At 31.1% G+C, this 27,739-nt stretch overlaps 1 protein-coding gene across 1 annotated transcript; it reads right to left on the bottom strand.

Annotated features, from left to right (window-relative positions):
• LOC129233970 (hippocampus abundant transcript 1 protein-like) lies at positions 1-27,739 on the bottom strand. The gene is made up of 12 exons (XM_054867880.1): positions 27,596-27,739; positions 23,440-23,535; positions 21,109-21,171; positions 19,933-20,060; positions 19,273-19,387; positions 14,480-14,698; positions 11,636-11,749; positions 10,470-10,541; positions 7,901-8,013; positions 6,722-6,819; positions 4,065-4,252; positions 1-2,476 (listed from the first exon to the last, which is right to left on the bottom strand). Exons 1-12 carry the CDS (start codon positions 27,671-27,673, stop codon positions 2,231-2,233), a joined length of 1,530 nt encoding a protein of 509 aa, XP_054723855.1. The 5' UTR covers positions 27,674-27,739; the 3' UTR covers positions 1-2,230.

The following is a 27,739-nucleotide window of genomic DNA, read 5'->3' as shown; positions in this document are numbered from 1 at the left end:
GGTACACATGCAGAGCATGCAGGTTCTCATATATTGTAGGATAATATCGGATTCCTAGATTATGTATTTCAAGCCAAGCTGAAACAGCAACTATGGAAAGTGATAAACTGAAGATTGATTGAGCATTAATCTAAATATGGATTATGATGATTGATATATGTATGGAATTGTGTGCTTTCTTTATTATGCAAATTCGATTATTTGAGTATTAAACAATAATTCAATTGAATAATACGAGAGAGAAAAACAGGGCACAATAAAAATTAGTTTAAACAATTATTTCATGGAAGAAGACAAGAAAACACTTACAAATAAGTGAATGTGACTAGAAAAAAAAATCAAACAAAAATTATCTTCCCCTACACATTGAAATAAAACATGAATAGAAACACACATAGTATTAGAAAAATGTCATCAATTTCAAAAGGAAAAAAAGTAGGGGAATAAATATGCATTCACATACTGGCACAATATTTTGATGAATAAGATATACAGTTAAAAATACTTAAAATGCATTTATCACTTAATGCTAGTGAAAGAGTCAAAAGAAAGTACTGGGATCCATAAACAAAGAACTAGATTTTTTGCCAACATTCTTCTAGTTACTATGCACAAAATTCCATATTTATTTTGCAGCATACAAAGAAAACATTTTTAAAGCCCTGAATACAAAACCACAAAAATCATAACTTTAAATTTGTTGATTTAATACTGAAATTGAAATCTGAAAAATCACTATGTCACAACAATTTCAAATTAAGATCTTTAAAATTTAAAATATACATGAAAATGCTGAAATTTTTACCAGAAGTATATTGAGCATTCACAAAATATTAAATTATTCTTTTTATAATCATGGTCACCTATTTTGTTAAATTAGAAAGAAAATTATTCTTTTTCAGAAGAATTTCTTTTTACTCATAAGAATGAATCATTACATAATCAGATTGCACTCACGGGATGAATAAGCTTTTTGAATATTTATTAATCACCATTTGAATAGCAGAATAAACATGATTGGAAATTTTTAATTTGACATTTATCATAAATTTTTGGTGAAGGTAATATTTGTCAGCTTACTTTCTAAACATATCTATATGAATGCATTACTTTTGAGATTTCATCTAAATATGATAATACTTATGAAAAATTACTTGTTTACCTCAGTTGCTTCCCACATTTTCATTTATTTCTAGTCTTTTAACAAGCACATGAATCCTTTGAACAACTTACAAAAGAAAGAACATACATTTTAAATACTTCAAAAAGCAAACAAAATTTCAAGTAATAAAAAACACTGTAGGATGTAGGTATAGCTAAAATTTAAAAAAATTAAAATTGTTATAAAGTGAAACCTTTAAACCTTTATCAAAATACAAAATAATAATACTCATGAACAAATACATAAGCCATATAATTTGCATTAGTCTACATTCGCTTCCAATTCAGTGCAATTAATTTACAGGTCACTGTACTAAAAACATATTTGGCAAGATATACGTACATAAAAAAACCTAAATCATACTGTCATGAACAACAAAAATTATAAAATAGTACTTTTAGCGTTCATACTGGACATCAAAATACTTCTAGCATGTGAGATTCTACGATTTCCTATTAAAATAGTGATGCATTCAACCTAATGTAACGTGTTAAGTGGTTTTCTTTAAGTCCCACAGTTTCCACTCGCTTAATACAATTCAACAGCTGTAATACGCATATCTCCCTGCAGTATTTAATTCCCTACAGAGATAAATAAAATTAAATTGGAAGCACCAGGCATTAACGATAAATTATAAATTTTACTCATAAACAAATTACAAGAAATATTGTACAATACAATGATACTACACATAGTTTACAATATATTAGGCAGTCATTACTAATTAAATAATTCTCATTCTAAGATAATTGTACTCAAAAGCAATTTGAAACACTGGTAAAATAATTACTGGAATGTTTACGCTATTATCATGAGAAACTGCATATTTTGATACATCCTCTCAACTGATGGGAAAATACCACCTACATGTCTCTTGCACATACAACCGAGGCACAACCATTATACAAGCTTTAATTTTTCAACTGCAGTGGTGGAACTGTAAGCAGAGTAAACTAAAATTATCAACCATTTTTTCACTCAATTGTTTTCTTTTCATACAGCAGTTTCTTCAATCGTTTCAAAGTTTTCTTTATCAATCACAGCACGCCATGGGCGTTGTATTGATTGCTATAATGGTTCTGTATCTTGCATCAAAGGTTGAGACCCATCGGACCTCTTGTGAATCACCTCAAAGTGGAAGGCATCACCAGAATTTTTGCTGGTTGGAAGAGTTGGACTAGGAGATGAGTCAGAATGACGAGCTGGAGGCCAAACGCCAATGGAAGAGCTTTGATTGTCTGGTATGAATGCTGCAACCATTAAAGCCAATACCACCAGCAGAGCACCAAAGACAAAGGGGGGACCAGGAATCAACTAAAGTGTTTGTGAAGAAAATTATGACATTAGAACTTTTTGTTACATTAATTGATAAAAATCTCACTTTACATCACATTGCACTAAACATTTTAATGTCTTTTAAATTTTAAACGACTTCAAATTATTCTTACTTTAAGGGTTTTTTTCTTTTGTATAATAGACAAGAAAAAGTTCCTCTACAAATAAGTTAGTGAGAAGCAAAGGAATGTGAGTGACAAAATTAAAAATTTGGATAACCAGTACAAATGATAGCAGAAACCTTTTTTCCTTTGGAGCAAGAAATAGTACTAACAGCCCTAGTAAGTGCTGCTGTACCGCAAGATTTAGAATTTTTTTTTTTTTTTTAATGAAAGCCTACCTAGGACCTGAACTTTAAACGTAATTTACTCTAAACTTTAAATTCACCTTACATCCCTCTGCTTCTCACTGCCTCAACTCCTTTTGCCATATATTCAAACCTTAACGAATGTGAAACTCGCAACAATGTGAATCATCAAAAATAATTAGAAATGCTACTCTATTGTTCGTTAAAAGTTAAGGCTCAAACTTTTAGATGGCTAAAATCAATAATATTTTTTAAATAATAATAAGGTTTAGTGATAAAAAATTAGCATCTACATCTAAGAATTACCCCAGGAACAAGGGTCAGTAAGAAAAAAAACCCTTATAAATTCGATGCCTCAATAACCAAATCGATTAACTTCACTTTTTTAAAAAAAATCCCTTTTTCTGCTTTTATAGTGCTTCATCAATGCTTAGCATGAGCATTTATATGAAAGTTTTGGTTCTGTACATTTCTGACCATGTGATGGCAGAAAATGTAACACGAGGGCCTATTTACTCCTGTAGATAAAGCCATCTTCTTTATAACTATTCTCTACTTTTTGTTTTATGGAGTGAATTAGTCAATTTGGCAAGTGAGGCATCCAATTATTAAAAATAATTACGAGAAAAATGGAAATCATTTTTAGGTCAAGGGATTTGAAACAAAATTTTGTCCAAAACGGAGTAACTAAAAAATATTTTGAAATTGAGGTTGTCCATAAATGAAGGCCCGCATTCAGGGGGAAGGGGGTTGATAAACTTTTGAAAGTTTGAAGGGGGATTACAAGAAGTGTGATATCATGCATTTTTTAATGTGAATATGCTTATGAAAAGCAGCGTGACAAGTGACAATATAAGGATAAGGAGTAAAGAGATTTTGTGACACTGCGACAAAAAGGGATGGAGAAAGAGGGGTCAAAAATGTTGGGGGAAAAAAGTGACATCACTTACGAAAAGCCCTAGTTATGAATGTAATCTGGTAAAACACAACCCATGCTTGAGTAATAAATTTAAAAAAAAAATGGAAAAAGTCAAAGAATCTGAAGAAAATAAATTACACAAATTGAAATTTTCAAATATAAGTACCAAAGAAGCAATGTTAGAAATAAAAGTAAATACATGAATAATGAAGCAATTGAAAGAATTTATGTAAAGAAATGGTACTTTAATGATATAAATATTTTTAGAATTTTTTTAAACTCAAATGATTTCAACAACTTATTGCAATTAATAGTAATACAATAATAATAATAATATTTACTCGAGGTTCTTCGGGAATTAATAATGTCCCATTGGCAGCATGAATGAAACCATGAATATTTGCTGGAATACTTTCATTAATGTCTTCACTTAGATCAACATGAAATAAATAGAATATAAATCCATACAGAGCAGGTCCCAAACCATTACACAAGCCACGCATGCCAGTAATGATCCCTTGAACAAGACCTGTAAAGCATAAACCAATCCTTGTGATTAATATCATACAAATAAAGAAATTTAGCATGATTAATTTGCATCATTGCATTTGTAATCATCTAAAACTAAGCAACTAATTTGATTCAAATAATTGATGCAAAACATTATTCATAATGAATGAAATGGATAAATTGTTCATTGTCATTCAATTTTTGATGCTGAATAAATGCTAGACTTCAAGTACAAAATGTATAATGTATAATTTGTGAGTGTTGGAAGAAAATAGTTGATTGCACCATGAAAAGTTATGATAACATGAAAACATAGAATATAGTTATATGAATCATATTTCATTTGATAAAACATTAAACGTTATATCTTTACATTCCAACACATTTTAAATACAACAGCATTAACAGTAAATTCTTTTGTATCTGGTTTTTGATGTGTTAGTAGGATGATTTAAGTATTAAAATTTGCTTTCAAAATGTGATTAAGTAGATTACAAAATAATAACTTTAAAAAAAATAGCTTTTGTAACAATATGAGCTAAAAAGATTTTATTTATTTTTTGCTTCAGATATTCAATATCTTAACTCTGCACCATATTTTGACCACTTTTGTAACAGGAAGTATGCATTTAGGACTAATGGTTGCTAAAATAGAGGTCTTGCAGGTTAAACATGGATACACTGTATATATTCTTGGCTTATCATTTTATAAGTTAACATAAGCGTACTAATATCTACATAAACAAAATCGAGCCAAATTAGCACACATTCGAATAAGGTTCATACACTATTCGCTCAGAAACGTAACCAGCTTATGTTCTACCCTAAACCAGCTCATGTTTAGAAAAAGTCTATGATTGTAATGTATAGTAAATGCCCATAAAACTGAACTTACATTAATATCACTATTTTTTTCTGATTTAAGATACACTGCTCGACATTTAAAATGCAACACCAAGGAGTGGTCAGAAAGTGATGAAATTTCGAAAAAAGACTGAGACAGCAAGGAATAATTAACGATCTTAATTTCAAAATAATAGGCAGAATACAGAGTGAGAACGGCGTTGGCTCAATAGGTTGTAGGACCACCGCGGAAAACGAGACACGAAGAAACACGTCTAGGCATAGAGTCAATAAGGGTGCGGATGGTACCCAGAGCGATGGCTCTCCATTCCCCTTCAACCATTTGCTACAGTTCGTCTTCTGAACGAGGCTGGGACAAAGTCTGCAAACGGCGTCCAATCACATCCCACACATGTTCGATTGGTGACAGGTCAGGAGAGTATGGTGGCCAGGAAAGCATCTGTGTGCCTTGGAGAGCATGCTGGCAGATGCGAGCACTGTGTGGTCGGTCGTTATCCTGCTGAAAAATTGCATTAGGTAGCCCTTGAAGGTAAAGGATTGCCACCGGCCGCAGCACATTATTCAAGTATCGTTGGACCGTCATAGTGCCCTGAACAGGAACTAAAGGTGATATGGAATTGTACCCAATTGCGCCCCAAACCATTACACCACGTTGTCATGTGGTGGGACGTTCCAGTTACTGACTGATTAGATCTGTCTCCACGTCGATGCCACACACGTATTCGGCGACTATCACTGGATAAACAGAATCGGGATTCATCTCAGAACACGACATTTCGCCATTCTGTCATCCACGTCGCTCTAGTCCGGCACCATACTAAACGTTGCTGTCTATGTTGTGGGGCTCAAAGGCAGCCTTCTTAGCGGACGCTGTGATTGCAGACCACGTGCGACCAAACGACGGGAAATGGTTCTGGTTGACACAGGAACATTCACGGTATCTTGTACCTGCTGCAGAATCGAGGAACAAGTGACTAATGGGTCGCTACAGCTTGTCGGTGGATGGGACGATCCACGTGTTCTGATGTCACTCTCGCTGCCCCTGCACTCCTCAATCTTGCCACATTTCGTCGTTCCAACCATCTTCGACACAGCCGATGCACCATGCTTGCATCCATGTGGGTATCAGCTGCAATTTGACGTACTTACCAACCTCCCCTTCTAAGTCCGATCACCATACCCCTTATAAAATCGTCTATCTGCTGGAAGTGCCTTCGTTGTCGGCGGCCTGGCATTCTCTTGTGTTACACGTATCCTCCAACACAAAAACAAAGTTTCTTCGATAATTCTCCAGTCAGAAATAACGACACGAATATTGCCCATTCTGCAAGTTTCTTCCCTTATATCTTACTTCACGTGCGTCGGAGAGCTGCGCATTTCACATCATTTACATAACTCAGTGATGTACGTCTACTCTAAAATTAGCATAAATTTCTGAACACTCCTTCTTGGTGTTGCATTTTCAATGTTGAGCAGTGTATTTACTATAGAAAATTTCATTGATTGAAGATTTCGTTTTTGATCATGCATTTTAAACTTTAAATAAATTTTTAGTTCCAACAAAAAAAAATTAAAAAAATTTTCAATGGGGAACATCTATTTAGACAGGGAAAAAAGTCCTTACCTTGTTTATCAGCATCTGCATGAGTGGAAACAAATGAACTTATGGCAGGATATGTGATGCTAGAAACTGATGCTAAAACTCCAGCAGCCCACATCATCCTGTTAAATATGTGTACCAGAGATTGAGTTAAAGATGTGAGGAGAAACACTTTCGTGATTAATTAGATGCATTTAAAAACTTGGGGATCAACTAAAAGTTTTATGTATTACAACCAGACAACTTTCTGCATAAAAACCTTGCTTTAAATATAGATAAATAAAAATTTAAAAACGAGGAAATTTTTCTTTCAGCAACATTTTTTTTTTTTTTACATTTTTAACTACTAAAAATAATTGAAAAAATATTGCAGCAGAGATTTCCTCCCACCTCATTCAAAGTTTATTCATTCAGTAAAACTTTAAAAAGAAAAGTAATACTGTTAAAAGGCTTAAGATAATACAATAAAATTGATTACTATAGTTGGAGCAAACCTAATCTGGCACTGCTGTAATGCTGCAATTAGGATCTGTGTACTATTCGCAATACTGCCAGGTTAGGTTTGCCACAACAATAGGGGCTTCATTTCTTTCTACTTGTCAGTGGCATCAAAACCATACAGAAAATAACTGGAATGAAAGCGTTAAAAAAAATTTAAACCATTTCAAAAACTTGAATTCTGATTTAAAAATAAAAATGCTTGCCTTCTCAAACAAACTTTTGTTTCTGAATTTTACACTATTTTACAGCACATAAAAAACTGCAAGTGATGAAATGTGCTTGAAGTCTGAACAACAATTATTAAACTGAAATAAATGTTTCAAATTAAACAATCCACTTAGATTTGAAATTCTTTAAACAAATGGCACATTTGATTTTGAAAAAAAAAAAAATAATAACAATAATCAGTAATAGAATAGGAGAATTGAATCAAAATTTCAGCTAATAATTTGTAGTAGTTTTGTTCTCAGTTTTAACGGAATTATATGTACAATTAAAATTTAAAAATTGGTGTAGCTTTGCAAAGTTATTGAAATTTTTGACCTAAAACTAGAAATTTCATCTTGATGTTTTGAGAATGAAGCTCATTGTTTAAAAAAGGCCTTGTAAACTCAGCGAATTTGTATACCTGAAGAATAATTCCCTATAAAAACATTTATACACAAGACCAGCATACAAATTTTAAGCACAGAGGGACCTTACCATGTTCTGGATCCAAATCCATACCACATAAGTTGTAATAGTTCAAACAATAATCCAACCATGATTGTATGCTTTGCTCCAATTGTTTTCATTAATACAGTCAAAAATCCCGTCTGTAATAGAAATTTATAATGAAATATTGCTTGAAACATTTACAATCTCCATGAGTATACAATTATTTAGACACATAATAGAGCAAAAATAAAATGAGAAATATAACACATCTATGCAACGAAGCACCTTCAGATTATTATATTTACTGATTACTCTCATTTCACTTACTTAACCTATAAATATTCAACAAGTAATTAATCATTTATTATTTATTATAGCCAAATATTGGGAAAGTTGGCAGTCTAAGGTTTAATTTTAACCTTTTAGAGTAATTCATTCATATGGAGATCAGTGATTTTTTTTTTTTTTTTTTGAAATTAATGAGTTTTTCTATCTTCCTAGAGAAAAGATTTTCCTACAGAGTTAATACATTTCGAAAAGGAACAAATTCTACAACTTTTATTTTTATATTAAAATTGATTAAGTAACATTGTATAGCTACCAGCTCCTAAGAGGAAATTTTTCAAAATAGTCATGGCACAACATAGAAAGCAAGATACTTTTCATGAGTTTAATGCATAATATTATGCATGCATTTTTGAATATGAATTGAAAGATGAATTGTTTAAAATACTGAAACACTAAAAACTAAAAAAAAATTCCATTGAAAAAATTATGGACAGAAAAATTGCTAACTTCCCATAATCAAAACAAGATCAAAATACAAAAAATACAGTTAAGGTTCAAAAAATTTAGAAAAATCATATGTTATATGAGTTTTTTGGTTATCCATTTGCAATGACCAATTTTCATTTTATAAATTTTAACACTGTGACACTATTAGTCGAAGATAATGGCATGGTTACTACCAATTGCTCCAAAATATAATCCAAACTACCATTTTACCAAGACAAAACAAATTGCAAGAAATGAGAGCAAAACATGAATAGACAAGACAAAGTTCAGCATATTTTTTAGAATTTATTATCTATCAATTATTAACTATTTATAAGAAACAATGCTAAGCATTTCTAAAGCAAAGTAATTGATGGAGAACTTATATGCAGAAATTTATACATTCAGTGGGGTGAATCAAATACCTGGGATGGGAAAAAAAAAATGTCTAGAGACATCACATATATTAATGGTATTGCTTAGCAACAACAAGCTTACCAATACCACAAATGTATTTGATTAAAGGGGAGATACATCCCCTTAAGGTCATGAAAGATTAAATGGAAGCAGTTTCATATAATCCATCAATCCATGCTACAAAATAGTGTATTGAAAGGGCAAAAAAACTCGCAAACGACAGCACTTTTAAATAATTATTTTTTACAAATCTAATTGTTAATAATAGTAAGGTAGATTATATTTATAACTTTTGATGAAGCTTGCTAAAATGGTTGTCTTTAAATATATCACTGGAAAGACTTAAAAAAACTAAATGAAAAGCTAGTTTCACATGTTGGTTACTCAATGCCTTCATAAATGGATATTAGTACTGACAACTATAATTAAGAACTAATATATGCTCCTCAAATTTATAAAACTGTTACTGACAAACAATTTGACTTAAAGCCAAAAAAAAAAAAAATAATAATAATGAAAGTTCTAAAAGTTTATGCAAAATGAGTATGAACATTCACACGTTATCATTATTGGAGATTTTTAAAGCAAAAATTCTACAAATTTAACAGCATATTAATCTAAAATAACACACACACATACATACATATACCATCCGACTTTCTCTCCTTGTTTCCATGGGACGTTTCAACTGCTATGAGTTTATTGATGTCATTAAAAGAAATTTACTAGAAGCTTTGAAGAAGATTCTCTAACATGCTTAGAATGCTTTAAAGGAAAAGAACCCAGCCAAAAAGCATTGTGGTTGAAGGAGACCATTTTAAATGGGGTGTCAAAAATATTGACCAATGAATTGATGTTTTTTATATGGTAGCATTACGTACAATATTTTTAAAACCATGTGAGAAAGTTAATATGGCGACCTAGAAATATATTCTTCTACATGGCTTTGAAAAATAAGTATGATAACTGTTTTAAAATTTAGGTTAGATTTTATGGATCATTAATTTATTACCTCATAATTTTTTGACACACACTTTTTTAAATTATTTTAAAAATATATTTATGTGTTTACTTAATAATGTTTGCAAACCAAGGGAAAAAATTTTAACAATTAAGTGATGAAGAAGGCAATAGTATTTATAGCAATATTTAAACTAACTGTGTAGATAAAGCAAGTGAAGAACTTAAACAAATGATGGCAATTTAAATGAACTGAATACTTCAACTTTCTCGAACATACTTTCCACTAAACTTTAGACTGGAGTAAGAGGTATAAAAAAAAGTGAGTTTTTTAACCAATTATTGTTTACTAGTGAAAAAGAAATTTATAGTAATATACACATTACAACAAGGTTGAGAACTCTCAAAAGATCAATATAAGCCTAATATAAAATCTGAGTGAATGAAAAAAATCAGTTCAAACCTGAGCTATAACAGATAGCAGACCAACAACTGCAATGAATAATGCTACTTCGTCAGCTGAAAATCCCATAATCTGCAATATGAAAAAATTAAATGCTAATAAATGAGGTCATAATCTCACAAGCTTGAAACACCAAACTTTATTCAGTTTAAAAAAATAAAAGAAAATGAAATCATCAAACTATTAATCATATACAAAAATCAGAATGAATGTCCACTTAAAATTTGAAAGATTAAACTAATTCTACTAATTCTGAAACAGGATTACATTTCTTATCAATCAAGGGTTTAAAAAATAAAAAAAAAAAGAAAGAAATATTTTTCTTGTAGAAAAACAAATTCGTCCTATGTCATTTCTATACAGCTAAGATCAAATCTCTACTCGGTGGTGCTTTTTCAAAAATAACCTTAGCCGATAAGAGTAAGTTGAAAAAGAAACATAACTGATTTGGTGTAATATTAGCCATTGTGTCATCAAGCTCAATGTTGTCCCAAAATGCACATTATTATTACTTATAGCATTATTTACAGCATTGAGACTTGATCTACAAACAAAATGACATTTTTAAAATGAAAAATTTGTTTGAACAAATAAGTATTTCCAGCCTTTTTTTTTTTTGTTCTCTCAGCTTCCTTCAAACTTTAGAATGAATAATGCAGCAACTAAACATCTTCTTTGATTCAGCTTAAAGTTGCCACATTTGTTATTAAGTCAAAAAATGCATTCTTAATTAATTTTAAAAAAGCAAAACAGACTATGGCTACATTTACAAGCATATAACCAAAAGCTTGCTTGAGGCATCCAGATACAGCAGTTCCACGAACAATAATGCAAAAATTCATTATTATAATGATCTTATTTTTTAATAAATAATTAATTTCCTTTAAAAAAACAATTTGCACAAAAAAACACAGTAATGAAACAAAAAGAATAAAATATTTTTTTTTTCAATTTGAAGTTATTTTAATTCAATGAATGGAATGAAGTTGAATTTCAAATATATGTAATTATTGCATACACTTTTATTTTACCATAACAATGTATTACCAGTTCTTTCAGGAAATAAATAAAAACTAAGATCTCAATCAAGTTATGATGAAAAAAAACTTACAAATACAAAATTAATAGTTAAAAAAAGCCTTATAATAGTCAATAATAGAACTTACAAGTCTTAGATAAACAAAAAAGCAGGAGTATTGTCCAGCTTCAGGAAGATATGAAAGAAATACAGCTATTGAAAGCATTAAAATCATTTGATCTTTGCCCACTTTACGTAATTGCTGAAAAAGTAATAATTGCAATGAACAAAATAAATCAATAGACAATCTAAAATTATTAGACATTAAATTATAAGGAAAGATGCTTTTTTTTTTTTTTTTTTTCAATTTTGCTTTTGTGACAGAAGAATATGCGCTATTCAATTAGAAGATAAATAGCGAAAGGAAAACAAGAAAAAAACTCCTTTATTCATCTTATTATTGAACTCCCTGATCAACAATTGACATCACATCACACTCGAGGGTCCCCTGTTCCTATCACAGTAGTGACTTGCCCAGATTAGGGACCCTTGGGAAGTCAACAATTGACAGTGTGTTTATACATCATTTCTACCAAGCTAAAAGCAATTTGCAAAGAATCGGAGAGTTAACGGCTGCAAGAAGAAGTCAAGGTTAGCAAACTTTTACTGCCAGTTTGCAAGTGCAACACCATAGGCGGTTTGCAAGTAGAGCCCAATTTCCCAATAGACAGAGTAGGCAGCTGCTTAGGGCAGCAAATTTTGCTTCAATCTCATTTTTTAAATTATTATTGTAAATAAAACATCAGCTCTTTTTCAATTTTCCCCAAAACAGCGACACAACTGATCCTAACTTGTCAGTGAACTTGACCGTAATTGTCGAAACCGCAGAAAATGCGGTGTGACAGACATTCTGTAATAGGTAATGAGTTTCAGTTTTAGCTTGCAGCAAGGACAGAGTACATCTTCTGTAGAAAACACGCACTTTGATCTATACCATCTAACAATTTCTTTCCCTTAACTCAAAGAAGGTGCCCTTTCGGAGCGCATCAAGAAGAGAGCCTCAGGTAAAACAGACATAACATCTGGTTTCTCTTAAAAGACTCAGTGCAGCACTGGAAAAGCCGAGTGACCATTATGAGTGAGTGCGCGTTTTATTCCTTTATACCCTTAGGAGTGTTCATCACGAAACATTACTTGAACGTTTAAATAATTGGAAAGTACTTTGTGATTATTACTTCCGCTCAGTAGGTTAGTTAAAACCTACTTCTTTCAGAAAAGCTTAAATACTGTTTTGTCCATTTATTTGTAGAAACTGCTTATTTGTAGAACAAATCAAAATATTTTTAAAATTTTTAATATGTATTGTTTATTTGCGAAAGATGACGCTTTAAAACACCACAACTTGACAAGTTTTAATATGTGTATTTGAACATTGAAAAAAAAAACTAAGTGAACATAGTGATTTTGAAATTACGGTGAACATTTTTCAGTTAATTTTGTGCGGTTACTTTGTAAACGAAAATATGAACTAAATTCCGTTTTTGCCAATTTAAATGACGTTGTCATTGTCTTATGAAAGAGTTCAAAATCGAATGAAAATTTCAGACACACAAATACTAAAAGGCAGACTATAATTGTAATAAATAGTTTTTGAAATCATCACGCTTTTGAAACGATTTAAAAAGAATTTAAAAAAAAAAAACTCTCTAAGCCTTGTGTAGATTTGAAACCCCATAGAGATTCAACATGCTTTACAGATTGCCTGAAAAGTTTGATTGTGAATTTTAATAACAATCAAAATATTTGTAATATTTAAAAGCAAAATCGTGGGGTGCATGCACTACATAACTATAAGAGGTATAACGATTACATACACATAAATATTTTTATGAAAATGTAGCTTTCGGTGATTTCGCGTTTTGAATATTTTGTAAATTTACTATTAACAGAATCAAAATTTGATTATCTTAATATATAAAATTGAAATATTTTGTGAGTCTTAATTTTCCCTATTACGAAGGGCTTGTGAAAATAAGTGCTTTTCAGTATATAAATTGACTTCGGATAAATCATTTAAGTGGAGGGGAGCGGCAGATTTCAAATCTACTTAGGGGTAGCATGAAGCTGAATTCGACCCTGTTTGCAAGTGCAACATCATAGACGTAAACCTAAGTTTGGACACAAATTGAAAAAGATTTTTGCTTGTATGTTTTCTAGAAGATGACATTCATTACCAGGGCAGTTGCTCCGAGTTTTATCACAATATTTTAAACATTTTAGAATGTGCACAATTGCTTTATAAACTCCTTACTCTTCATTTATATTTAGAAATGCTAAATGTATATCCACATTTCTCTGTTAGAATATCTCCAAAACACCTTAAAACTACGCAGACACGAATACATTCAAGTGTCTAAAAAGTCCACTCAAATTGGATTTAGGTTTGGTTATATCAGAATTTAAAGTATAAATTTGAGGAAATTTCCTTTTTTTTATGTGAATATACTATATACTTGTGGTACTCGCACGGCTTTGCCCGTAATAGAAAATTAAAAGGTCTTTTGGTTCACCTGTATATTTACAAACAATGTATGGTGAATTTCTCGCCAAATTGGCTTACCCATGTTACGGTTCTAAGTTATGATAACTTGGTAATTTATTTGTCCATCTTATGATAATTTTGCTCGGGAAAATGTTCTTAAAATTGGATTAGAAAAAGAACAAAATTAAATTTTCGAAAAATCGCTTTGAGGTGCTCACCCCCATGCTACAAACTAATTCTATGCCGAATTTCATGAAAATCGGCTGAACGGTCTAGGCGCTATGTGCGTACTGGAGATCCAGACATCCAGAGAGACTTTCAGCTTTATTATTAATAAGGATAAAGATTTCACAAAACTTAAGAAAGAATTACACATGATGGAATTATTTTTACAAAAACATTTCTCAAAATAACAATTTAAAAAGGGAAAGATGTAAATATAAATGATACCGAAAAAGGATCAGCTTGTTCCCAGGAAATTGGAGCACCCCAGGATGCAGGTCTAAATTTTTCTGGTAAAGATTCTGGGACTGCCACCATAATAAAGAAGACATCTAGGATAGCCACTGCAGATGCTAAAGCTACAACTAGGTTATCATTGTATAATTTGCCAAGGTATGCTCCTAGTGCTGGACTAGTTACAAGACTAGCTGCAAAAGTTGCAGATACCTAAGAAGTAAAACATATATGAGTCAAGTCTAGGAAAAATTAATATTGATTAAATTTAAGATTTTAGAAGTTACAATATTTTTATCAAATTGAATAATTAATGTTTATTTTTCTTTGATTTAAAGCTATAGAAATATGTTGAAGCAATTGCTTTTTAGCCTGAATTATTGATTATTGTTGCACTTAACTTGTTATCAAGAACTTGCAAATGGTGATAGATTAAATAAACAGGAATAGAAAACATGGCTATTTGATCACTCCCCCCCCCCACACACAAGGATTAAGATTATGTAGCCACTCATTTCTCTGATTATGGTTTCTGTTTTATCAAAATAGCTCCAGCACACCTGGGGTTTGTTTTGTCATGTATTTTGCCATTTAGTGCTCCTTTTAAATATTTTTTATAAGGAATAACCTCTAAGAAGAAAGTTTCCAAAATTTAAAGCTTTTGCTTTTCTACTTTTTGGTTAAAAGGGGTGAAATCTATTGTTGTCATTAAAAATAAGAAATACAATTTAAAAAACTCCTTTTAAGACCGCACACAATATGTGAAAAAAGGGTATTGAGCGTTATGTGTCCCTCAACACTCAATAAAATGGAATATTCACTTAACTCAAGAGATAAAACAAGCCTTGAAGAAAATATGACTTTTCTTGTTACAAGCATGTTTGAACTCATTTACTATTAATGTAAAAGCTAAAATTAACAAAACTCAAATCACACAATAAATAGCATCAAAGTTCGAAATAAGAGATCAAATCTAGGCATTATGATGGCATCTAGTATAAGATTCTAGGTATCAAAACAAACAACCTAGGTGCCATTTTTAATGAGTTAAATATATGTGTCTAAATATACATATAGGGTAACACCCCCAGTAATTGGCATGGCACCAGTGATTAGCACTACCAACAAAAATGTCCAAAAATAAGATTAGTATCTAATCTTTTAAAAGTAGAAGGCTATATACCAACTGTACATTTACTTTAAAGATTATAACTCAGTGTTCGCGCTCAACTATCCATAACTTGGGTCCCAAGGACCCATTAATGAAATAGATTTGGGTCCTTTGGCGGAAAAAATGAGTCCCTTAAATTTTAAACAGAAAATCTTAGCACATAATTGAATAATATACAACTATTTATGCTTAGGGAAAAGAAACTATCCACATAGTTATTTGAAAAAGGTATGAAATAAACTAAATTGGTTAATTTTGCCCTTTTTTTCTGTGATTATCATATGTTCAAATAATACACTTGCAAGATTTAGCTATTTGAGAAACTATTTAGTCAGTTACAAATGAGGTAAACTCAAAATTTACTTTAAAGTTGGATCTTACCATGAAATAAAAAATAAATGCCTTTGATTGATCAAGCAGAAAGCACTCCCTTAACCTTTGCTTTCATGAACATTTTTCTAGGTGAAAAAAAGCAAACAGCCCCCCCCCCCCCTCCATCAATTATCAATGGCAATTTCATAGAAATAGAAAAAAATCGCAAGCGAATTAACCCAACGCAAAAATCGCGATCGCAAAAACGAAACATTTTCTCACATGAGTATGAAAATTGCTCATTTGCAATCTTAAATTAGAAAATTTGACTTCATTTTGACTCTTTTAAAATATCTGTGTTGGCTTTGGTGCTACTTTTAAAATTTCGCCATTTTCAAAATGGCGCGATCGATTAATACGTGACTTTTGCAAATCCAAATAAAAATAGCCCCTCAGAAATAGGTGAATTACTCGAAAATGAACAAGGTTAAAGTGCTTTTGTATAAAATTCATATTCATAAGTAATTTAACAAGAAAAATGTTAAGTTCAGAACTTTGTGTTTTGCGCGATCTGGAAAATGTTCGCCATTTTTTTTTCACCCATCCTTTTATTGAGGATGCAAGATAATTTTCAAAAGTAATTCTGGTTAGGTGAATGCAAAATAGATAAGCTTTTACTACTCAGTTGTCCTGTATCAATCCTGAAGATTGCATTGAAACCACTCTTACTTTTGATCTTTATTGTTGTTTTCAGGAATTTCCCCAAGATAAAAGTTTTGGGAGAACTTATTCTTAGAATACAGTACAATGGGCTATTTATTAACTTGCAATATTTTGCTCCTTGAGCTCTGCCCAGGAGGTCACTGTAAGCTCCAGTCTTATCACTAAAATTCCATTGACTGGTCAACAGTAGGGGTGTGTTTGAATAGCTGATAAAGAGATAGGGTCATTTTAATCCTTTTATGTTGATTCTCCTGGTCATTGAAGCTTAAAAGCATTCACTAGATAGATCTTCAGCATTTTCCACAATTTTTTTTCTGGTTTTTATCTTTTGGGTGTTCTGGGTCCCTAGGACCCGAATTTTCGCGGAAGTTGCGTCCCTTTCCCGCGAATTTGCGTAAAAAACCCGCTATAGCGCGTAAACGCGAACCCTGTAACTTCAATTCATGTCACAAAATGGTAGCAGTGCATAGGAAAGAGAAACAATTGTGGCTTTTGTCGAATCAGCCACTTTTGTTGCAAAAGCTTCTTTTCTGGCTTAAGGGAAGCATGCGCCATTAAAATCTAACTTAAAAACACATTTTAAATTTTCGGTGTCAAAAGTTTTGTTTAGTTGAAAGGTGTTTCTTTGAGTAGGCAGAAATATATTTTTGTCCCTTTTTGGATTTTTGAAATAAAGATAGATGCCATTTAGCGGTGCTTCAGTTTTGCTAGTCTCCAGTAATTGGCACATGAGTCTATAAACACTATTGTGTTGTGCAATATGTCACTAGTTTGATTTGTGATACTTTTGCAGCAACTATATTATATGGATTCTACTATTGATTTGAATCCTACAGAATATACTGTTAAATATTCAAGAGAAACAATAAAAAATAAATATGTTTGGCCTTCAGTCGGATATTGCGACTGTAGAGAATTGTTTTTCTTTTCTTTCTTTTTTTTTTTTTTTTTTTTTTTTGTCCCTTAGAATCATTGGGTCAATGTTCCTTTTTCTGTGGAAACAGCTATAATTCGTACAGTTGACACTGCATACCGACTAATGAAACAGCAATAATCTCAATATTTCTTTCCATGCAACACTCCAAATTTATTTTATTTCTCTAAAATACTTTTTCAATGTTAAGATGTGTAATTTAAAATTAATTTATGCATAATTACCTACTTTAAATTACCATTAATTATGTTTTTTAGGATGACAAAATTTGTATGTAATCTAAAAGTAAAAAATTAAGTGATTTTCCAGTTCTATTAACATGTGCCACTTACTGGATCCTAAGGTGCCATACACTGGGGTATCAGCTGCCAATTACTGGTGATTTTGGTAACTTTTTATGCATATGTTTTTATAAAAATATCAATTGAAATATTTTTGGTTTTAGTGAACTAAATGAATGCACAGATGTACCTTCTTTAACACAAAAATATTTGCAAGTGAATATTTTTTTTTGAAGTAATGAAAACAGAGGTAAGTTTAAGGACTAATTCTTAAAATACCAATTACTGGAGTCGTTACCCTATATATATATATAATTAAACATGCTGCTGTACAGATAGAATATTTCTAATGAATGCAAAAGAATGATTTTTGAAGGACAAATTGATTGCATTTGAAAATCACTTTTACAAATTTGCACTTCAAGCCAATCACAGGTCTTAATCACAATGCGTCAGGAAAGAAAAGCTTCAATGTGACCCAAAACATCATGGGGTTGATCCAAGTGTCTTATTTTTATGCCCGCATTTTATAAAAAAATAAATTTTTGGGAACATTTTCTTTTCTTGTAAAAGAGGAATTTTTTGTGAATTTTTCTTAGATATATTTTTTTGTGACAAAAAAAAATCATATTGTATATGGCCTGCTTAGCTATCACACATCTAATTTGAAATCCCTTTGGTCTAAAGGACTTCACTGCTGTTTTGCTTTCAGACGAATAGATCGAGCTTAAATGTGATGAAAGAATTGTTTTTACAAATGAAATGTTGTGAAATGCCGAATTTTAAGATATGAAATTTTGTCAAGTGGCAACTTTTACAATAAAGAATTTTGTGAAGTGGCTGCAAAGTGGACCCAATTTGAGGCTGAATCGACCACTGCATTAGGTGGTAAATTTGGCCCCTAAGGTTGGAAATCTAAGCACCAAATCAACATTTCTGGGCAAAAAATTTGGCAAATGACTGTTTATTTCTAATACAGAATAGTGCAGTAAATCTCCAATGATTCTCATGCAGAGTAACTCTAATCTTAAACAATATAGTAATTCTTACACTTTTATATAAATTAACTAACTTAATAATTTGATCAAAACCTCTTTCCCAAAAAAATTACTTAGCTGTTATTTATCTCCTTTTTTGTGCATTTTGTGACATACAAGTTCAACTGCATTCTTATATTTAATTCATTTGAATAATTTATATGCCCTACCTCATAAAAAATTCTGGTTTTAGTACTGTTTTAACAAGTTTAGTTTTGACACATTTAATACAAAACATGTTTTTTTTAATATAATGAAGGGTTTTATGATTTTTACTAAGATGCAAACATTGTGTTTGTTACACAGAATACAAAATAAAACCATATTACCAATCCATAGGCAGCACTTCTCTCTTGTTCTTCAGTGACATCAGCAACATATGCAAACACAACAGAAAAAGTTACAGCAAATACACCCGAAATTGAAATCATAGCAAAATACCACCTGAAATAAAATTTACTATAGTAAAAACTCTTCACTTAAACTTTATACAGTGAACTCCTGATTATCCACGGAATTGAGGGGCACAAGTGCCGCGGATAATAAAAATTGTGGATAAACAAGGCTAAAATGAGGGACAAATAAATGAAAAATTGTTGTTCCTCAAAAACATGGCTGTATTGATGAATGATACTTTTTACAAACAGTGAATAATATTTACAGTACAGTAAAAATGCTATGTAATTTCACCCAACAGAATTTAGCATCAATAAAGAACAAGTGTCTGTTTGATGAAGAAAGCGAAATTAAAAAATAAATAAATAAGCAAATAAATAAAACAAGAACAACTGAGTTAAAATTTACAATTTTTCTAAAAAAAAAACAGTTTTTGGTGTTTCTTTTTTTTTCTACAAAAATACATGCTCCTGATTGTTAAATGACTAGCGGATAATCGAGAGTTTATTGTATGCATAAAATAAAGTGGGGGAAAAGAAAAGAAAAAAAATTGCAGTTCAATAATAAATTTTGTCATTTGAATGTTTACATACCATGTGTTTATTTTCATTAGAGGAATGGGTGCACATGTGAAGAATACTGTCAGCAACAAAAACAATTTTCGTCCCCATACGTCAGACAAGGCCCCGATCAAAGGAGCACTTAGAAAGGATAGGAGACCCTGAAATATTGAAAATGCTGAATTAATGCATGCCTATACCCGATAAAATTGAACACACTTTATGCATTTCCAGCAACTACTTTTAGATGAAAAAATTTAGAAGAACATTTCATTTTTAACATTTACACTGCATGTCTGAAACTAAATATTTAAAGAAAATTTTAGAGTATTTGTTTATAAAATGCCTTACAGCAGTGATCTTCAACCTGTGGCCCTCTGTGTAAATTTGAATGGCCTCCCCTCCAAATGATTTAGTTTCAATACATCTTTCCCCCACATTTACTGGCATTTTGATAACCAGAACCACTTGTGTGTCAAATGAAACTTTCTGCGTTTTAATGTAATAGTGATTCGCAGGAGAAATTTTAGAACATTGGATTTTTATTCGTTGCATGTCAAAAAAAAAAAGATAAATTTCCAACAATCAGCTCCCAATCTCAGTTCAGGAAATCTCTTTCTGGCAGCAGTTACATCAGTGAAGAGTTACTCTCCAAAATGAAGAACATCAAGTCAAAACTGAATAATTGTGTTTCACACTATACACGAAAATTTTTTTTTAATTGCTTCGTCGAACATAAAAGTCAATGTTGACAGAAATGAAAAGAGAAAGAATGTGAAATTTCTCCCTGAAGAAAAAAAAACCTTTTTGATAATTTAAATTTAGGTTGGTGCTTTGTAGCAAGTTTTACAATTTTTTTTTTTTTAATTATGTTTTGCCATTTTATTTACACTTTGTTGCAGATTTTTACTGTAATTTTCAAACTATTAAAAAGTTTATTTTAAAACTTTACATTGTCTCCCTCTAAATTGAAGTATATATATATATAGTTGGATCATTGCGGCCTACAAGCCCTTCCATTATTAAAATTTGACTTTTTATTAAAATAAGGTTCACTCACTGCTTTAGTTTTCTCTTCTTTTTTTTTCCAAAAATAGTTTTAGCTGTTTAAAAATGAAGAGCTATGCAAAACACACATCTTAAACTTCTCAGCTCATGAGAGTCAATGTTATGATTTTAAGACTTCAAAAGCAATTAAACATTACTTACCTTTATTCCCACTATTAATCCATTCATTAAAAAAGTATGACTGGGGAAGGTTTCATTTAAAACCTAAAATACCAAAAATATATATTATTTAAAAGTATTTCAACTGGAAATTAAAGCTGGACATTGAACAAATATTAACACAATTCAGCTTTGTGGACATAACCTTAAACCAGGGTCTGGCAAAGCCTGGAAACTAGACAAAGCCAGTATGTTATTATAGCCAACTAAAAAAATACTTAGGCAACTAGTTTTTTCAGAATGAGATAAAAACAATCAATTATGAATGTCATTTTTAAACCAGCCTATTTCACTTTCTTTTATCCTCAAAATTAAAATTTAAAAGTCAAATAATATATACAGTTGTAAAAATAGTTGATATATTTAAATTTAATTTATAATTGAAGAATTTAACTACAGTGGACGCCAGTTTATTGAATCAGTAGTTAATTGAATCAAACTCTTTAATGAATCAAATTGTCAAAAACAGAATAGAATCCAACTTTATTGAATTAGCCGCTTTATTGAATCAGCCACTTTATGGAATCAAGACGTACAACAAACGTGATTCATATATGTGGCGGCCACTGTATTTACAATCAGAAAGTTCATGATTTACAAGAAGACAGACTGGTGCCTATCTGTATACAGCCGTAGTATGTCTAATATCTCTCAAATCATTCTAAACTGAGAAAGTGCTGGATTTAGAAGGGAGCAAGCCCTTGCCGGCAAATTCACCCTTTTTTTTTTTGTGTGTGTGCGGGTTTTTTTTATTTTTAACTCAATTCCAAATCTTAAAAGAAGATAGGTAAGGGCTGCAGTTTCATGTGTTGTAAAATGTATATTTAATTTAGAAGTATTTGGTCATGAAAGCAAAATTAATCAGCCAAAATATTACCAGTAAATTCTGCCTTGGTGAATAATGAGTCTTCAAAGTTGAAAGGCAACTTTTATGTGATTTTTTGTGAATGGGAAGCTTGTACGATGTGGAATTTTGTGAAGGGGTCACTTTTACGATGCTGAATGTTGTGAAAGGGCTGCAAAGCGGATCCAATTTGGGTCTGGATCGACCTCTGAATTATCACATATTTATTTTATTTATTCGTTTTTAAATTTTTAGCGATTTCCAAATTATGCTAAATACATCTCATTCTTGCAAGACGAGTTTAATATTTTAAATGACAAATGGAATTTTTGAGTTTAATCAAGTTCAGTTCATACATTTTACAGATTTCATTTTTAAAAAAATAAAACACAAGGAAAAATGCATTTCATTTATGTTGAAGCACAATAGCACATTTCATGCTAAACTCAGATAGACTGTAAAAGTCATTCTTTGCCAATGCTGGTATAAAGAAACTATTGTCTTTCTCTATTATGTATTTAGGATTTCTAATGCCTTTAAGAGATGCGTCCTTCCAGGAATTGGAATTTACATGAAATAGGTATTGGTTTGGAACGAAGAATTGCAAATATTGGGAAACATGATCTGATATATTGAATTCAGTCAAAGCCATGTAATGTATACTTGTGGTGTTAAAGAAAAACACTAGTTTTGATAATGATTTTGGCCTTCTTTTGCTTCGTAACTCAATTCAAAAATTAAAATTTAGCTGAAAATAGTATTAAAAATAGTATAGACATAATTGAAATCTTTAAAGAGAAAATTCAAATTCTTGTTAAAAATGCAAAAATATGACACAATGCAATCAGGTGAAGTAAAAAAAAAAGTCTAAGGAATTTAAAATGTTACATTTTGGAACATAAGTTTTCAACTTTAGAACAATAAAAAATACTTTTTGCTAAACAAATTGTTGGTATACAGAAGTCTCATGATTGCATTTTTTCTTAGAGGGGTTTTGTGACAATTTAGCAGGAAGTGCACTAAACTTCAGGCATTACATTAGCAGGGATGCCCACCTGGGGGGAGGGGGAGGGTTAAGGTGCAGACTGCACCATTGAAATTTTTAGGAAGGGGGGGTTGATTTGAGAGGTATTTTTCTCCTTTTAGGGGGGGAATCTTGCATTTGAGAGGGGGGCTTTGCAATTTTTAAGGGGGTGCACCCTTGCTCAAAGGGTGGGTGGAAACCCCTGACATTAGTCACCATTGCTCCCAAAATTTTACATTCCAAATTGTATTAAAATCATAAAGAATGCTTATGAATTAAATCACTTATAAGGAAAATTAATTATAATGTTATAATTAAAATGTTGTATGTCCTTTGTTGTCAGGACCTGCAGATTTTAAAATGTTTAAATTCAAAATATTCAACTAACATTTGTTTACAACTGTAAAATACATTACAGAAGAATAGAAATGTAAACATTAAATACCGTTATCATAGGAGCTGTGAGAAGACCCCATGCGAAAAATTCCAAAAATATCACCACTAGCGCATGATAAATGCTAGGCTCTCCTATGCCAGAAGACTGAAAGAAAACAGAAGCATAACAAATTAAAATTTATTTACTAGTGCTTCAGATGAGAGTAGAAAATACTTCTATTTGCTAAAAATTAAAAAATATAACAATAATACACTGAAAAAATTTTAAATACCAAAAGGTAATCAATAATAACAATCAAGTTTTTGTGGAAAACTAATTTCAAAGAAAATTGTAAAATGTATGTCATAATTGAATGTATAAAAAGTGAACAAAAAAAGGTTTGAATCAGAGTATTCCTTTCCCTCCTACAAGTAACTAAAAATCTCATATCTTCTAATTTAAAAAAGTATGCAGTACTTTCATACATATATATTTAAAAAATAAGTAATTCAACCATTTTTATTCCATGCTGTGAAATTATTATTTATTTAGTACTACAAATACAAATGTGACAACCAGCAACAGGCACTGTGCCCAGTTAGGCTGAGCCTAGTTAATTTATTAGTCTCCAATGAAGATTAATGGCCCTTTTAAACAGGACCTCCAACAGCCAAGTCAGCCATTGTTAGTTTGGTTGCTGGGCCCCTCCATTAAACAAGGGTCTGGTTAGAGGAAATTTGGGTCCGTTAACGGACCCTTCACAAAAATTTGATCAACTAAAACAGACCTTTCACAGAATTACAATCAACCAAAACAACGGACCCTTCACAAAATTCTGAAAAACAAAAATGAATCTTTCACAAATTGTTTATTGAAGGAGCAAATCTCAAATCAAAATAACGCAGCATATATTTCCATGTATAAAAAGGATAATGTTCGGAAACTTTTTTAAAGTTAAATTAGAGGGATCAACTTAAACAAAATCTGCTCATTTTGCAAAAGAAAAAAAATTTGCACTCTTGTGATGCTTCTGCAAGCGATAAATAACTAACTACTTAACTACTACTATGGCCAAATAAATATAATGCTTGTTGTTGGTTTCTGTGAAAGAAATTAACAGCTGAAAGTCAGTTTGGTTTACAGTTTTGCTTGTTTGTTTTATACAGCAGTGTTGTTGTAAACTTCTCTGAAATGTATTGTAAACTTTTCTGAAAAAGCGTCAACATTTTCTGAATAGGCGTGGTAAGCACTTTTCTCCCCACTCATGATTTAATAATAAACAATATGCAGTGAATTGAATTTAGAACTGCAAAGGATAGTAGGGAGGGGGGATCACTTCTACAGATAGGGTTACCAACTTCAAATTTATGGCCACTTAGCATCTGGTGGTGGGATGTTTAACTGTTATTTTGGGAGAAAGTTATATGGGTTTGATTTTTCGATGTTAAAAAGGCTAATTAACTTTAAATAAAATCTTTTTATTTACCGTTTTTTTTCTTTAGATGCCTAAATTTTGAAAAACGCAATCTTTTTGCATCCGATATGAGAATCATTTTTTTTTTTCAAGCTAACTTCGCTTTATTAGGATGCAAATAAATGAAAAGTCTCTTCATTATCATAACAACGTGAATTTGAAGTTTTCAAAGTGAAATTCCATTTTCTTTTATGAGTCAAAAATTAAAATGCTGAATCGATGGTTTATTTTTTATTATTTTATTTTTTTTTGCTTCAGCTGTGTCCAGATATTAATATGTTTATCATAGGACTCTAAAATGCAATTCTAAAATAATTTTATCAAAAATACTCATCGTACAAGCTGTTTTTATACTTTTGATGCTGTTTTATGTGATTTGCATATCAGGTTTAACTGCAACTTGATGCTTGTGTGTAATCTATAAATAGTATCTCCTATGGTTTAACTGCAGACTCTTGCTCAGGCTTGTAACTGTTTATGTTGTGCTTTTAATAAACATTAATAAAATACAACAGATGCCCACTTTGAGGATTGCGATCTCTTTGCATCCGCTATGGGAATCTGATTTTTCAAATTTTCGATGTTTAGTACGCTTTGTTAAGAGGTAAAAAAATTAAAAATTTTTAAATTTTTTTAAAAATCACAGAATTTAAAAGTTTTTAAACAAAATTCTGTGCTCTTTAACATTTTCTTGGTCAAAAAGTTAAATGTTGAACCCCTGCCTGAATTTCTTTGTTACAATTATTTTAAATACAATGCATACAACATTTCTAGTATAATTTAACATAGTGTAGAATGGTAAATATATATTGATACTTGAGAGGGTGCCCATCTCCCAGAGAGCGATGTCGCCCCACCCCGCCCCCCTGAATACCCGAAAAACACTCAAGAATGATCTTCTCAACAGAAAAGAGGGAAAACACTCAACTTTAAGTATCAATGATGTAGTTTGCGGCATCTCAAAATTCTAAAATTTCGTTTTTACAAAAAAAAATTTTTTTTATTTTGTTTTTTTGCAAAATTATTTGATTTTTCACAAAAAACGGACCTTGTGAAAAATCCTGGACAGACCCCTGTTAAAGTAATAAAATTTATACTTCTCTGATTCTGAGCCGGGCCTCCCAAGAGACCGTTCCCCCAAGTTTTCGACTAGGCTGACACAAGGACGGATCCAGAAATTTTTCAAGGAGAGGGTGATAGTTTACCTTACTTTTTATTGCGTATATGATTATCATTTGCTTGGGGGGGGGGGAGGGGGGCTGCCATATCATCAACTAAAATATAGACATTTATCCAAGGAGGTCCCAGAACACATTCCTTTCCTTTTCCACTAATCCCTTTTAGTTCATTTTTTAAAACTTGGTCCCTTATTCTCTTTTTTTTAAAATTTCAGCTTCATTTTGAAGGTTCCTAGTAACTTTGTTGTTTTTCTTTCTTTCTTTTTTTTTCTGAAAAAATTATGAACACATTGTTCACAAAAATTTCAAAATTATTAATCAAATGACTTTGATTAATAATTATGTGATACAGTAAAATCCCTCTAATACGGACACTATCGGGACAAAAATTTTTGTCCGCAGTAGAGAGGTGTCCACAGAACAGGGGTTTAATAATGTTATTTGCATTGGAACTGGGGAATTAAAAATTGTCCGCATAAGAGGGGTGTCCGTTAGGAGGGGTTTCACTGTATATGATATATGTAACAAAATTACATGGCAGCTGAATTTGAAACAATTGTTTAGGGGTAGTATTTGTCCAGCATAGTTTCTGGTTCTAAGCAAATATAATTTCAATGAAATAAAAAGAAAATAAAAATTGATTAGCTAAAATTGATTCAACATAGTTACATGTTCTAAACAAAAGTAATTTTTAATAGAAAAATTTTTCAGCCCATTAATTAGTAAAAATTGACCAATAGGTTATTTGATAAATTAGTTGATCACTGCTGATTAATCAGTACATCCCAAATTTGAAAGTTAAGATTAAGATCAATTTTTTCAAAGAACCTAGCTCCCTTTTTCTCTAGGGACAAACTAAAAATCTGTTGGGTCTAAAATTATTTAAAAAAAAAAAAAAAAAAAACAATATCAGAACAAAATATTTTATATCAGAAATATCAGAACTACGAAGTGGGACACTATGTTCACCTATCATCAATACCTTTTTGCTGCTCTATTTTGAACATTCATGAGTTATTTTTCAAATATTGAAATGTTTCATTTATTACATTTTAATTTTAACAACAATGAATATAGCATTAATGCCATAAAACAATTATTCTCAGTCCAGAAATCAGTCACTCCAAGATTCCTAATTTAGCGTAGGCAATTTATCTTTTGATTTACCAACATAAAATCAAGTCCAATTTAACTACATCTGAGGAACGCGGAAAGTTGACGATTAATTGACTGGCCTTTACATCATAAAACGGTAAATATATTTAATCAGCCAAAAGTTTGGTTTTGGGGGAGGGGGGAAACAATTTTTCATAACTTCAGTCATTTAACAAATTTCAACGCCATGATTATATTGCAACTACACACTGCAGGAAAGCAAAAAGAGAATGCAAATATTTCCGCTTTTCAGAAAAGAACTAAACACCGTTTACTCAAACTTCATGTATACTTTTTTCATTAGAAAGCGTTTAGATGCGTTGAAAGTTTAGGAAATTTCCTTGAAGCAAAGCAGGAACATATAATAAACGAATTTGAGCAAATTTAGTTTTAATTTCTGCAGTCATAAGTTACTCACAATGAAACCATCCTTCATAATGGTTTTTCTGCTTCTTAATATGATTCCTGCAACTTTCTTAGACACTTTAGGTGGCATTTTAACATCTTAGCAATAATTAAAAAATTTTATCGAACTTCTGATGCAGTATGTATTCATGATCAG

This window comes from Uloborus diversus, unplaced genomic scaffold (assembly GCF_026930045.1).
Source record: "Uloborus diversus isolate 005 unplaced genomic scaffold, Udiv.v.3.1 scaffold_847, whole genome shotgun sequence".
In the NCBI taxonomy this organism is placed as follows: Eukaryota; Metazoa; Arthropoda; class Arachnida; order Araneae; family Uloboridae; genus Uloborus; species Uloborus diversus.
The sequence above is the reverse complement of the archived record's forward strand: the minus strand, read 5'-3'. Positions and strand labels throughout refer to the sequence as shown.

Coding starts and splice junctions, on each gene's coding strand:
- LOC129233970 (XM_054867880.1), bottom strand. CDS start 27,673: ATGCCACCTAAAGTGTCTAAGAAAGTTGCAGGAATCATATTAAGAAGC. Junction 23,536..27,595: donor TTATGAAGGATGGTTTCATT/GTGAGTAACTTA, acceptor GTTTTCTTTCAG/TCTTCTGGCATAGGAGAGCC. Junction 4,253..6,721: donor TGCAGATGCTGATAAACAAG/GTAAGGACTTTT, acceptor TATGCTTTACAG/GTCTTGTTCAAGGGATCATT.